Source organism: Neopsephotus bourkii, unplaced genomic scaffold (assembly GCF_033783945.1).
Source record: "Neopsephotus bourkii isolate Nb327-2 ecotype Australia unplaced genomic scaffold, CSIRO-AGI_Nbou_v1 NB_1248, whole genome shotgun sequence".
Taxonomy (NCBI): Eukaryota; Metazoa; Chordata; class Aves; order Psittaciformes; family Psittacidae; genus Neopsephotus; species Neopsephotus bourkii.
The window spans coordinates 199,134-214,237 of NW_026901733.1; the positions used below are offsets into that span (position 1 = coordinate 199,134).

A 15,104-nucleotide genomic window follows, 5' to 3' on the forward strand; every position below is an offset into this window, starting at 1 on the left:
CTATAAAATTACAGAATATTATGATTTGACATGTTGTTAAAGCAGAAATTATGGAAGAAGTAATATTCTGCCCAAAGTAAAAGTTAGAACTTAAAATATCCTGTTGACATTTATATAGTAATGTATAAATACGTAGGTATTTATAAATGTATAGTATAAATACCTAGGAAGCTACAACTGGATATAAGTATTTTTCTTTATTCCTTTTAACCATCATACCTTTTCAAATAGTTGCATAATTATATAGCAGTTTTTGCCTGTATAAAAATAATGTGGAATCGTGATCCTAGCAGATGTTCCAAAAATCATATAAACAGGAATTAAGCTGAGAAAATAAAAGGACAGGTAAGCTTTCATCTGCTTCATTTAGTAACTGACCATGGCAAACAATTTAGAACAAACAAAATAAAAAATATTATTCTGGGAAATGAGATTTTTCTTGACCTAGTATCATAATTTCATATCCATCAGACTTGGATGCAAAGCCAACAGCAGTCAACGAATATGCAAGAGACTTCAGATGATAATATTAAGATTCCAGAGATTTTGTTTGTTTTGTTTTCAAATAAGATGCTATAGCTGGCTTATGGTGGACTAGCAAAAATACTTTCAGCACAGTTAAAAGAGTTGTGGAAATCAGAAACAGCAACCTTCCTCTGTTATCTCCCATTTCCCCCATATAGAATCATAGAATGGTTTGGGTTGAAAGGGACTTTCAAAGGTTATCTAGTTCAGCCCCCTGCAGTAAGGGTCATCTTCAACTAGATGAGATTGTTCAGAATCCCATCCAGTCTGACCCTGAATGTTTCCAGGGATGGGATACCTACCATCTCTCTAGACAACCTGTTCCACTGTCTCACCACCATGATGGTAAAAAATTTCTTCCTTATACCTAGTCTAGATCTACCCTCTTTTCATTTAAAACCATTACCCATTGTCCTATTGCAACAGGCCCCACTTAAAAGTTTGTCCCATCTTTCTTGTAGGTCCCTTTCAAGTATTGAAACACCACAATAAGGTCTCCCCAGAGCCTTCTTTTATCCAGTTGAATAACCCAATTTTCTCAGCCTTTTTCCATGGAAGAAGTGCTCCATCCTCTGATCATTTTTGCATCCAGCCTCTGGACTCACTTTAACAGGTCTGTGTCTTTTCCAGTGCTGAGGGTACCTGGAAGCAGTAGTCCAGGTAGTTATATGGAGTGAAGATACAAAGCTTTTCCTTACAGTTCTATCACCCAAACGCTGTAATCAGTTTTCTAGATTGTATCTTTTTTATTTGCTGCAAGATTAATCTCTAGATGTAAGTTCAGAAGAGTTTTATGGAGAAACTCTAATTTGCAGAAGTTTGGATACACAAAACCAACTGAGTTATAAGAAACATCATAATCCATTTGCTAAGAATATTGTCTATTGATTTTGAAAACATGAAATGAATCTGACAAACTTATAACTATAGAATATATGTTTCATTGCCCCAGTCTGTAGCACACTGTATGCTGCAAATTCTGATTCAAAAAACTTCAGGGCAATAGTGCAGTAAAAAGCAGACATCTAGGAAAAGAGCTTATGAAGCTTTTATTAAGCTTATAATAAAAATTAAACTTTTATCACTGAAAGCATTTATGAAGTACAGTTTTATAGAACAAGAATAATTCACTCACTTGTCCATACTAAACATTTGTGGTTTTTCTTTCTCAAGCAATTTAGGTTCATTCTTGTCCATCCCTGTTTTTCATATGCAATTCCAATTATTTTTTTCTTCCTAATCTCTTCTAAACGTTTCCAATTTTGTTTTGGTGCTTTTTTCCAGAAGTCATTCTTTTTGCTAGATCCACCTCAGTAATCAGCCTAAGTAGTTAAAGACAGTCATCATTGCGGAGGGAGAATGCCCATGTGCGACACCTCAAGTTCAGATAGACTTGTGCGCTCATTTTTTTTTTTTTGCTTTTGTAGTTTACCTAATTTGTTTCATTGAGCTAGTTGTGTTGACACAGTGTTTGAACACTGGGTTATGGGCGTCTGCTACTCGACTTCCTGGATACACACACAGAAAGATGCCTTCCTGGGCCGTGTTTCCCAAGGGATCTGCACCTGTGTCAGAGTGAAGACGAGTGGGTAAAACCCCCGAGCCCGAAGAGAACATCTCGCCCCAGCTCCGCGTCCTGCCCGGGGGCAGCGGGGGCTCACCCCACCGACATCGGGTCACGGGCGCCGCTTCACCAGGGAGCCCCAGACACCCGACCGCGGCCAGAGCCGGCGCTGGAGGCGGGCTCCGCGGCCGCGGCGCCGGGGGCGGTGTCCACTCTCCGCTCCGCCCGCCGCCCCGCCCGCCTCCCCGGCCGTAGGCGCGGGCAGCAGCGAAGCCGTCGCCGGGTGGAGTGGGGTCGGGCTGGGCCGGCGGGTAGGGCGTCGGCGCGGGGAAAGGGAGCGAGAGAGCAGGCGGGCGGCGGAAGAGCGGAGCGGTCGCAATCAGTCCCTGGTGCGGCTCGGAGCGGAGCAGCCGAGGGAAGAGCGCGGAGCGAATCGCGGCGCCTGCCGCTGCCTGGATGCCAGAGGCGCCTCGGACGCCGGCTGCCGGCGGCACCCAGGAGGGCCCGGGGGAAGAGGAGGACGAGGAAGAGGCGGCGGCGGCGGCGAAGGAGGACTCGGAGAGCGGAGCGGAGGAAGCAGGCAGCGCTGGCCATGGCCTCCAACTTTAACGATATAGTCAAGCAGGGCTACGTGAAAATCCGTAGCAGGAAGCTGGGGGTAAGTGAGCTCTCCCTTCGCCGGGCTGCCCGGAGTGGGGGCGAGGCGCTGGCCGCTCGGGGGGCGGCCCTGGGGGTGGCGGTGCCCCGGACCGGCGCCGCCAGCGCTGGGCGCGGCGACCTGCTGCTGCAGCTGCCGCCGCCCCTGCTGTTCGGACTTCGCTCCTGTCTCTGTGAGGGTCGGAGGGGGTTCGCTGCCGTCGCACATCGGAGAGAGCCGGCTTCGCCCCTCTCCGTCTCCGGGAAGGCGTCCCTCCTCCCTTCTTTCTTAGCGAGCGCCTTCCAGGGTCACTGTCAGCGGAAAGCTTCGCCCCTCTCCCTCGTCCTCCCGAGTCCCACAGCTCAGGCCAGGGCAGACACCTTGGCGACTTTACTCCCGCCTGCCCCTCTCCTTGCTGGGGCTTGGGTGGGTGAGGAAGGCGCAGGCAGGATCTGTAAAAAACTTTGTGCCCAGATTCCATCCACCTCTCGTTTTGTGAAGGGGGTGTCTTCAAATCAGGGCAAGGTCTGAAAGTACTGGAGGCTGGTACCAGAGCAGCCCACTAGTAACTAAGAAAAGTGGAGTAGGGCTGATGCCCGAGGGCATGGGTGCTGGGGAAGGGGAGCCTGTAGCGGGACGGGCGGCAGGGAGGGAGGGAAGGGGGTGTGAGCTGCTTGGACCGAAAGGCGGATGAAGAGGCTGGCAGTGATCAGAACTAGGGGCCGCCTCTTAGCTGAGGGTGGCTGGCTTCTGCACCCACTGGGATGTTCAGTGAGAACGAAGGTAACACCATGTTATCAGATTGGCCACGGGCACTTCCCCTGCTGGGGCACAGCGAACCTTGAAGAGGCAGTGAAGTCGGAGCAGAGAGCGTTCAGGAGCCAGTGTTTTCTAAACTTCAGAGGGTTCCAGGACTCCTCAGTTCGGACTTCTCCTACCCTTTGTGTGAGAACGAAAACGCGCAGGGGAGTTATAATCCTTGAGGATGTTGATGTTGCCAATAATTCCAAGAGACCAGGGTCACTGTGAGCTAGAGACTGAACTTGGCTGCGTCTTGGAGTGGTCCCTTGGGTTCACCCGTGGGTTTTTTCTGCAGGTGAAGTACTGGGTCCCTGCGTGCTCTCCCCTCCAGGAAGGTGGACTGCTTCTCCTTGCTTTCCTCAAAACCTAACAGAGCAGGGCCATGTGAAATCTCCCATCCTCCCAAGTTGTGTTCTGCGAGCTTATCACAGTGCTAGTATTTATCTCCTCCTCCTCCCCTCTTCTCCCTTCCCCCAAGATGCTGTGCTTTGCTTGCAGACACAGTGTTCAGGATGGTGGGAGACTAATCATAAATTGACCTTTGGAGCACTTCAGTGCCTCAGCAGGGCTGTTAATTCCAAAAGAGCACAGAAGAGTTTGGTCCAAACTCTTAACAGCACCAACTCTAAATGTTTGAGAGATGGTGTGAATTCAAAGAGAATGGATGCTCTTAATGATTTTGCATCCCTAGAGTCACTCCAGTCAATCATTAGTCTATCTGAAGAAGCAATTTCTAAGCCTTAGTTTGTTTCTGGCAGTCCTCTGCTTAATCTTTGCTCATCATTTTTTTGTCAGCTCAGCAGTGTTACTAGATGGGCCCAACACAAAGCAGTGAGATGGTGTCACATCACCTTGATGTTGGTAGCTGAAAGCAGGGTTAATCTATTTGATTTGCAAATCTGTATTGGAAGGTATCTCAGAGTCATTTAAGTGTGAAATTATGTGTATGCATATCTCTATGCAAATAGTTTTATATAGCTATGTGTGTAGTGTGTATGCAACAAATGGGGAATTCATATTACAGTAGTGTTGGATGATACTTGCTGACTTTTGAAAATGAAATTATGGAAACAGTGATTTGTCATTGCAGCATATCTTAAGTAGCTTGGATATTTTATTTTGAGACAATCTGATTTTTTTGAGGGGGTGGAAATATAACTCCATTTTTTTGGTGGATATTATTCATGGTCAGAGGGATTATCATACTTCTACACTAAGCAGAAGTGAAACAATTCAAACAGTATCAATGGAGGATTTTCTCTTACTGAAGAGGTGTGTGGGGGCAACAATCAGACTATACAGCCCCAGGGAGGTGGTGATATAGCTTAAATATGACATATGGGGATGCACATCTGAATAAATCTATTAAGTACAATGTAAAATGGATTATGTTTTATAGAAAATAGCGTCAAAATTCAGATGAGTGTGATGGTTGAAAGGTATGAATATGTGTGTATATATCCATAGATAATTGGATTCTTGCGACTGAATTTTTAAATTAATGCAATTTTTATTCACTAAATGAAACATTAAAGGTTTGTGGGTTTTTTTCCCTTGTGTCTGTCTCCAGATCCAAACCTTAATGAATTACACTCGAGCTGTCATAATGTGGGTGAATATAGCAGTTTTCAGGGATATAAATGTCTGTTAACAAATGAATATTTTTAACCTCCAAAAACATTGAAAGGAGGGAGGAGAGCTATGGGTTCTGGAAATGAAGGCTAAGATAATCTTGAAATATGTAAATGGAATTGTATCTCTTGCTGGTTATGTTTCATTCTAATACACTGGAAATTACTGTTGTTTTGGTTTTTTTTTTTTTTGGGGGTTTTTTTTTGTTTGTTTGTTTTTGGTCATAATCGTCTTAATACATTCTTTGTATATTTTGATGTCTCCTGAAAAGCAGATTGATGAGAACTTGGAGAGCTGAGGTGACTAATACCAATTTTAGTGCTAGACTTGGGCAATAAAAGTAATTCTAACCTTTAGGCTGGTAGCCAACTCATTACTAAAATTCTTCCAGTGCAGCTTTTACTCTGTCTTGTTTCGTGACTGAAGAAGCACTGGCTGGGAATCAAATGGAAGATACTTCAATATAATGCAACCTATTGAGTTTCAGGTAAATCTGAGTGACATAAAACTGTACAGCCAAGATCAGATAGCGCATGTAATTTTATAAAATAAAAAAAATCCAACAGTAACTATCTTTGATTTGGTCTGGTAGAATTTAGTTTTCCAAGAATTCTGTTTTCAGAATCCGAAGTTGTAAGTCTTCTTCTGATTACCTCATTTCATTGATTTTGTACTTTGTAAAATGCAAACTCTTTATGATTTCCCTCCCAAAGGTATGTTTACCTTTGCTTCATTACAGCTGTACCTTTCTTTAAATACTTGTTACCCTGGCTACCTACTCCCCACATAGCTGCAAATCGTTTTCATAGTATGCATGAGTGCTGTCATCAGTCATGGAGGACGGACAGATGTTCAGCCTGAACCACAGTTAGGACTTAGAGCTATGTTGCTATCAGTAAGTGATTCTATTCAGAAAGGTTATTTGAAGTCAGAGACTTAAGTCTGGACGGGAATACAGGGTAAGAGGTACTGTGATAGTTTGCTCTTGCTTTTTTTAGGTGATACCTGATCATTGAGAGTTTTGCAGCCTTTTCACCATAATCATCAAGTCTACCATTGCATTTGCATCTATGGACTCCTGTATCTTTTCAGACAGTTCAGTATGTTCAAGTAGACTTCATTTTTCTGATATCTTTAGGTTGTTAAAGTAGCTTCTTTTGATGGAGGGTCAGATAGCCAGCTTGCCAAAATGAGGAGCTTTATCAGCCTCTCTGTTGTTATCTGCCATCTGCCTCCATTGGGATTATTGTGGTTTCTGCCATGGAGCTATGAGGGCAGGAAGAGACATCCACCCAGTTAGACCATTTAGCTTATTTCCTTACTTTTGTTCAGCATGAGCTGTACTTAAAACTTGTCTATGGTGCCTTTTAATTTTAAATACATTTTAAAGCCCGTGTAGTAATCAGTCTTGCATGTATACATGACATGTTCATTGAGGTATGACAGGTATTGTTGAAACCTAGGAATGGTAGTCAGTGAGGATAATTGTAATTAAAAATCTTTTTAAAATCTGTTTCCTTGCAGCCTAGAGATGCCTTTCTTTTCAGTACTCTGGCATTCCTGTGCTGTTTGATATTTTGCTTTTTCCCTAACACTGTATAAAGGAAATACCTTATTCTTGCAGCCATTACATTTGACCTGTGTGACCCTCCTTTGAAATAAATTTGATTGTAATGTGGTGTGCTGTTCAGATCAGAAGAGGTCATTTGTGTAGCATGGAACAGGACTTTGCTCCCTTTGTTCTTTTGGAATCTTTCATACTTGTGTCACATTAAAATTCATATGACACAATTTTATACTGTGCTGGCTGTGCTCGTAGGCTGAAACTTTCTTGTAACAGATTGGAATCCCTTTGTTGCCTCCTAATAAAATAAGCTGCAAGAATTTCATGCCTTGTTGAAGTGCTGTTCCTTAGATGAAAAACAATTTGATGTCACATTAGGAAGTCTAATTAAAAATGAGCATTGTGCCACTTCTATAGTCTTGGTTTGACCCATATCAACCTTTGAAGTAATAATCTTTTTGTCTGTGTGGGTATTTTTTTTTTTTTTTGGTATGCTTTAGTCACAGAACAGAATCCTATCTATCAAAAGTTTTCACAAGGTTGGTGAATAAATACCGATTTTTTTCTGTGTTTCCACATACTAAGTAGAGTTATTTCCTGAGTGGTTCAACTTATACTCTAATACTGCTATCTGGAAAGAAAATTGTACCTGTCAGTCAGTCTTGAGTGAGTAATAAGTAACAGGTGGCTCTTAGTCACCAAATGAAAAGTTTTACCATATAACTACCCCCCTATCTTAACTACACTTTTAGGTCATTGCAGGTACCTTTTCTGGAAATGAACATCGTGTTTCTTCTGTTGTCAACTGTGTCTTCATCAATCAGCTATGAATATGAAGCTCTGATTGCAGCTTGGCTTCTCTTGGAGTAGTGTAGCATGTGTATTATAAAATCCTAACATTTAATTGATGTTGTGTATATATTTAGGGTGAAGGAAACAAAGGGATCTGCAAAATGTCCTGAGTTTGAGGTTAAGTGGTTAATGGCAGCAACTTTGCAAGTGGGTCGTGATGAAATCAGAGGGCCGATTAAAGGTTCATCTACTTCTTTGAGTTGCCGTAGCATATTTGAAGAAACAAACAAATGAAAAAGCCCAAGAAAATAGTGCAGCTTGGAATGGATATCTTTTCCATAGTTTATTTTATACTATTACCTATGGGAAATCTGCTCAGCTTGTTTGAAGACACTGAGATTGCGGTTTATAACTGCATCCTGACAGATAACCTAAACTATGTGTTACATCTCAGTGCATGAAAATGATTCAAATGGAACTGTACAGTTCCATTTATAATGAATTTATAATGAATTCCTATTTATAATGAATTTATTTTAATTTTTGTAAAGCTCCAGACATGACAGAATTCTTTCTATGTAAAGAAGTTCCTTTTTTATGATAGTTCAAGACCACCTGAGATACAGAATTAAAAGGATTTCACTGTAATCCATTGAAGGAGCTAGTCAGATTTACTACTTAATAGTAAAAGAAATCATTTCAAATACCAAAAACTACCGCTTTCAATACTTCTTTGTGGCTACAGTTACATGAATAGATTTGAGGAATTAAATGGAAAATAGATGGATTTCCAATTTGGTCATTATGGAAAGAACAATAATTTTGAGCTTCTGACCACTTCATATTGATCAAGAATATTGGGCAGGAAATGGAAAGAAATCTCTGGCAGCCACTGTAAACAAGGACAAAAGTCCAACTTTTTTTTTATGCTAATATTTGTGTTTAAGGGAATTTGTGAGTCAGGCTTGTGGTAAGCACTTTGGGGTTGCTGTGCTCCCCAGTTGCTTTTCTTGATGTGCTTTTCCATGTCTTGATTCTCAAGAGGTCTGATAGCCAACGTTCTATTAATTTTGTAATGGATGGTGCATATTTAAAGGGACAAATAGTTTATCTTTTGCAGATGGCATATCGCATTCATGTTATCGGTGGATTATAGATGCTTCTATTTTTACTCTTGTGTGTAATATCATTAGCCTTACTAGATTACACTTTAGCTGTATGAAGATTAGACAGAGAAGTGTTTGTAAACTTGATCTGTTTCCCTTCTATTGTGAGATGGTAAAATTTTGAGAGTTTACTTGTATCTCCTGTAAGGTGATGGCCTTCTGGTTTGGTTCTTTTTTTTTTTTTTTCATTTAGGAGTCTGTAATTTTTGTCCTAAAATGGACATTAAAGACTCTATGAAAAGCCACAGAAGTCAATTTAAAGGTATCCATTAACTTGGGTGGCTTTGGTTCAGAGTCCAGGCAAGAACATTAGCTACATGCATAGAACCTGAATCTCCTTGTTGTAAAATGCCCTTCAAATCCTACTCAAAGGAGCTGTGCTTTCTAAAGTTGTTAATTATAGACGGAACATTCTCTATGAATCCTTGAAATACACAAGGAATTATGCATGTAATTCCAGTAGCGAGTTTTCTTTCTAGTTTTTTAGAAATAATCTCTCTTCGAATCATTCATTCAGATTTTTGCAAGCAGTGCAAAATGCTTTATAGCGGTTGCCTGGCAACAACATATTCAGGCAACAGCATATGTGAATCAGTTGTTAGTTGTACATTTATATATACATGACTATGTACAGATAACACATTTTAGATAGGAACTAAAGAGGAATTTTTTTAATAAACCCCCCTTAAAAAAAAAGTACAAATAAAGGGGTTTGGGTCCATGTGACGTTGGTCAGTTTGTCTTTTATTTTTGGCTTTTTAAAAGATGTGCTATTTGAACAGCTTTTCACAAATGTCATGATGCAGTTAATACACTCATGCAGTCATACTGAGTTATACTACATATTCTTGTTGTTGAAGGTAAAAATACTTTAATATGTGTAGATGCTAAATTATATCCCTCACTGGTCTTTAATAATGTGTTATTGAAGCAAAATGTGGGTAGTTTATATTGTAGGCTTTCACATCTGTTATATTGAAGATAATAATCGTATATGTTCTGCATGTTGTGTTTTAATCTCTTCAATTTGCAATGCATTTCTAAGATTCAGAAAGATATCAGTGTATTGTATTAATCATCATTTAGCTGATTTTTATTTATTTTTTTTCCCCAAGGTAAAATACATAGTTCCAGTCTAGATACCATGAAATGTCTTTAGTAAAGTGAACAAAGCTAAGGAAGGAAACCTTTTAATCTTGTGAAGCAAGTTTGTATATGGTAGGTCAAAATTGCATACTTAGAAAAGTTGAGGAAAAGTAGAGTTTGCAGTTTCCAACACTTTTGTGTCACGTAAGTGCTCTCTTTCTGTTAGTATTTTTTTACTGTTCAGGAGGCATCCTCACACATCGTGTCTGAGAAGAAAATTTGTGTGATTGTTTAGTGGAGCTAGTAAATCATTATAACTGGTAGAAGTCGAGGTTTTCAAACAGTAGATTTTCAGCTGATGTGAGAATTGTATCTACTGACTCCAGGAGTACTCTTATTGACCAGAATAGGCAGAGTCTTTCTTCGAAAGCTGAGACTAAAACAGAGGAGTTTTGAAGATTGATGTTCGTAATGATTTCTACTTAGAAATTAAGGTAAAAAGTAATGCCGTTGGTAAGGTATTAATGAAATGTACTTCTTTTCAGTGAGCTCCACTAGAAAGTAAGTCTTCCAGATTTTGCAGCTTTTTAACAATTGTAATGTGTGAAATGTGTCATTACCATCATACTGAGAGGTTACAAGACCATGCAAATGAAGCCTCACAGGAATTGCTATTCACTTTAGATGCACATAAATTAGGAAGATAATTAATGAAAGTGGTACATCTTTTAAAAGATCTTTCTTTCTGTTGTTCATTAGCCAGACTGGTCCTCATCATCTCCAGCTTATCTTCACTGAACTTTGGAAATATTGTATAAATTGTGTCCAAGGAGGTAGACAGTACCGGTTCATTGCAAAAAGAATTAATAGCAAAGTTTGGTATCAAAAGTTTTTCACTGTGTAGAATCAAATTAGGACTTCGTTTTAGCAGAAAGTTTATCATACTTCTAATACTTTCTGTTCTTTGCTCCTGGAATATTTTTGTTAGACACTTACTCTGAGCTCCCCTGCCCTCAGAGTGAACTGGTATATTCTCTTTTCTCAGGCAAGCTTCTTTTTCCTTCAAAGAGGAAAGAATGCATGTAATCTTACAAAATAATAATACAAAAGTGTTTTCTGAAGGAGTAGTTATAATTATTGCTTGTGTACAGTGCCTAGAAAGAGGAGACTGCTTGTGGTTGGCCTTTTGGCATTATTGTGATAAATATAAGCTGTATTATCATTGTCTTTATTTTTTGTTCTTCTTTATCAAGCTTCTTTTAGAGAATATAGTATTTGATAAAGTAATTACCTTGATACAGTAACTGTATTTTCTAGTCCAAGTATGATGAGAGAATGTGAAAAAATAAAATGAGGCTTAACTAAGAATGGAGAAAACTTCCATTTTAACTGATGATATACTAAATTATTAATCACTGGATTAGTATGATGATAATAAGGTACTTTCAAATGAAATTGTTCTGCTGCTGAAAGTATTTTTTTGTTGATGCAGTTAGAATAATAATCCTTTTTCTGAATGATAATTATTTTTCTTCTTTAAACTGTACTTTTAAACTCTGTCTATGAATACCTCATCAGGATGTGGAGTTTCTGTAAGAACAGAAAAAGAGCAGGGGTTTCTTGGCACAGAAAAAGCAAGCTGTACTTGATAAGTGCATCCTCCTTTCAGTTGCTAAATACCTTGAGAACTGACATGTAGCAGGCATTGAAGGTCCTTAGCATCTCATATTATTCTTAATTAACATAATTCTTATTCATCCGTCAATTATGCAAGGCCAAATACTGTGTTAGTGAGATTGCCTACTCTTACATTAGCCATTCTTGTTCTTAAACTGCAAGGTGTTTACCTACTGTACAAAAGAGATTGAGACATCATCTGGGATGGCTTAAATGTCTCATCTGAGCATATGTTTACTGACTTCTGAGTATCAGAGAGGTAATGAAGATATATCAAGCTATAACTCTGTATGTAGTACTGATTTTGATGCTTATTATTATTCTCAAAGTTAGTTTTTTGAACTCCATCCATGTATAGTGTTACGGATAATCCTAACAAGATCAAGACTTAGAGAGATACAAATACACAAAGTATTATTGAGAGTGAGGAGAAATATAATGCTGTTGGCCTTTCATTTGAAAAACATTTATGTGTGTATGCGTATGTATGTATATAAAACAAAAGCAGCATTCCAACAGCAAAGCTTGAAGGCAAATTTTCCACAGTTGTAACAAGAAGGGTAGTAAAATAGGAAATACTTTAAAATCATAGAATCATACAATAGTTAGGGTTGGAAAGGACCTTAGGATCATCTAGTTCCAACCCCCTCGCCACCTCATGCTAAACCATGTCAACCAAGGCTCTGTCCAACCTAACCTTGAACACTGCACCTTACTTGTTTTTATTTTCTGCCCTTCTTGTATCTTAAACTACAGTAAGGTTTTTGAGCTTTTTTGCACTGTTAATGGAATGACTACTTTCTAGAAGACAGAAATCTTTGTGCTTGCATGTTGGACTATATATGAGTAGAGTTAAATTTTAGTCTTTTTCAGAGATGTAATTTGTAATCTTGAGCACTTTGATTCATTCTGTTCTTGTTCTCAATTATACTAAGCCCACTGTACACTGCATAAATTAAATTTAAAGCTGCATTAAGGCCCCTTATGCTGCCAGCATAGTGAATGCTGTTAGTGGAAATAGGAAACATGCTTCCTGAGCTTAACTTTTCTGTCTGCAAAATGAGTATAATCTCCTTTCATCCACTACTTCTTTGTTTTGTCTGCTTCAACTATAAACTCTTGTTAAATTCTCCATTTAGATATGTAGGTGATCATCATCAAAGGTGTTATTAGTTGCTAACACTGTACAAAATACGTGAGAATGAATCAGAATTTTTAACAGTTTTGATTCACAGGACCATGGGATGGCTGAAGTTGTCAGTGACCTCTGGAGGTCATTTTATCTAATCCTCTTGCTCAGGCGAGGTCACTGTCTATTTTAATATTTTAAGAAGGCTGTTACTTTTGCGTAGAAGATACATTTAATTGAATTCTTCTGTGAAATGTCTTTTTTAGTCAGGATTTGTTCAGGTATCCAAGTTAATTTATTTTTGTTGTGTATAAAGAAAGTAAATCTAAAGTCTTGAATAGTTTCACTTATAAAAGGAGATACTGAAAATGTTAAAGGTACAATTATTCACATCTTATCTGTCAGAAGAATTATGAAAGCTGATTACAGTCCATGGGACCATAGGGTTACTGGTCTGAAGGTGTGAATATAAATTTCTGACCCAGACATGCAGAAATTAACTGTATTTGTCAAATGCATGTCACAAAATGCAACAACCTTGTTTTAAGCAGGGAGAAGTTTTATAGGGATTACTGCAACATCTTTTTTTTTTTTTTTTTTTTTTCCTAGTGCAGTGTATCACTGGTCAGATTTTGAGAAGGCATCAGAGTTTTCTCATCTCCAAATTTTATAAAAGGTGTATTCTTCCACAGAAAAAAATAAATTGAAAACCTCATAGTCTCTGGGCTTGTGTGAAGTTTCAGCTTAGTAATACCTAGCCTTAAGTAAGTTGCACATTTTACCCATTAATGTCTCAGAGCTCAGCACAGGGAGCATGTATCTTCATAGTCCCGTAGAGAAAGGTCTGTGGGACTTTGTGCAGGTTGTAGGATCAATTGAGTCCGCTTGCAGAGTCTAGAGATGAGAAAATGTGTTGTTTCTTGAGGAAATCTACATACACAGTATGTGCAATTAAAAAGCACTACAGAAGCATTTATTAAAAAGAAATATATGAAGTAAAAAAATAGTTAATTAAATAACATCCCTGGTGGTGTTCAAGGCTGTTCAAGGTTGGACAGAGTCTTGGGTGACATGGTTTAGCGTGAGGTATTCCTGCCCATGGCAGGGGAGTTGGAACTAGATTATCTTAAGGTCCTTTCCAACCGTAACTCTTCTATGATTCTATGGTAGAGGTTGTCCAGAATAGTAATGCTAGCATGAGCACTTCCAAAAGAAGATTTGTAACAGCCAGTATTGTCAGGGTACTGGTTTGCCTTTAATAATAATAAAACAAAAATAACCTTTTTCTGCAGCCTTTTGAAACTACTGAAAGATTTGTATTCTCTACAGTACATTACAGATCCAAGCAAAAGGCTAATATGATGTGTATTGGTGGAATACACTCTAAAGCTTATACAGTGTCAACACACTTAAGGTAGTAATCTGTTTAATGAAACCCATTTCCTTGATCATGTCGCATTTTTTCCAATAATTTAATAATCCTGAGGTTTAGGATTTTTTCGTAATGAAAATTCTAGCTTAGACCCATCCTAAGGAAGAATAAGAGGAAGGGAAATATCAAAAATAGGTAAATATCCTATTTTTTTCCTGTCAGTACAAAAGTATACATGAACTAGATCAGCTGGGTTTGGTGGATGTGATCATTCCTCTCATTAGATCTCACTATTCTGCATAGGTACATATTTAATTGCTTTTGACATATAATAGGATCAAACAGCAGAAAAAGCTGTGCAACAGGCAAAAAGTTTCTCAGCGGTAAATCTACATTTGCATGCGAATTGTAACTGGTGTGAATTAATGAAAGTGAGATTTACAAAAAGCAGAGTAAAAAAATTGAAAATCTAACTTCCCCTTTTGGAACAGAATTTCTAACAGCTGTTACGATAATGGCGTAAGATGTATTTAAATATATAAATATTAAAATATAGCAGAACGAATAAGGAGCAAAAGAAAGGAAGCAGACTTCTCTATGCTGATGTTATTGCAGAAAAGCAGGAATGGAATTTTTTTATGGTCCCAGAGTTCTTGGTAAAGCAGAAGACTGCATTTTTTTTCATTTTATTTTGTTATATATATATATTTTTTTTTTTTTTAAAAGGTAGAGTAGAGATATTAGTACAAAGGCTCTATTTCTAGAACATAAGACATTGCACAGTACAGGACTGGACCAAGACCTAGAGGCCAAACAGGACATTGGTTATGTACTACAATTTTGAGACCTCACTTGGAATCCTGGGCTGCATCAAAAGGAGTGTGACCAGCAGGTCGAAGGAGGTGATCCTGCGCTTTTATTCTGCTCTGGTGAGACCTCACTTGGAGTATTGTGTGCAGTTCTGGTGTCCTCAACATAAAAAGGACATGGATCTGTTGGAACAACTCCAGAGTAGGGCCATGAGAATGATCAGGGGACTGGAGCACCTCCCATATGAAGATCGGCTGAGAAAGCTGGGGCTGTTGAGCCTGGAGAAGAGAAGGCTGCGTGGAGACCTCATAGCATCCTTCCAGTATCTGAAGGGGGCATATAGGGTTGC

At 39.0% G+C, this 15,104-nt stretch overlaps 1 protein-coding gene across 1 annotated transcript in view; it reads left to right on the forward strand.

The window, feature by feature from the left end:
- Positions 1-2,380: 2,380 nt before the first annotated feature.
- The window catches only part of DOK6 (docking protein 6), a 240,545-nt gene continuing 227,821 nt past the window's right edge, over positions 2,381-15,104 (forward strand). Inside the window, exon 1 of the mRNA XM_061364653.1 lies at positions 2,381-2,747. Within this exon, the coding sequence (XP_061220637.1) occupies positions 2,682-2,747 (66 nt within the window). The 5' untranslated portion in view covers positions 2,381-2,681. The remainder of the gene's footprint in view (positions 2,748-15,104) is intronic.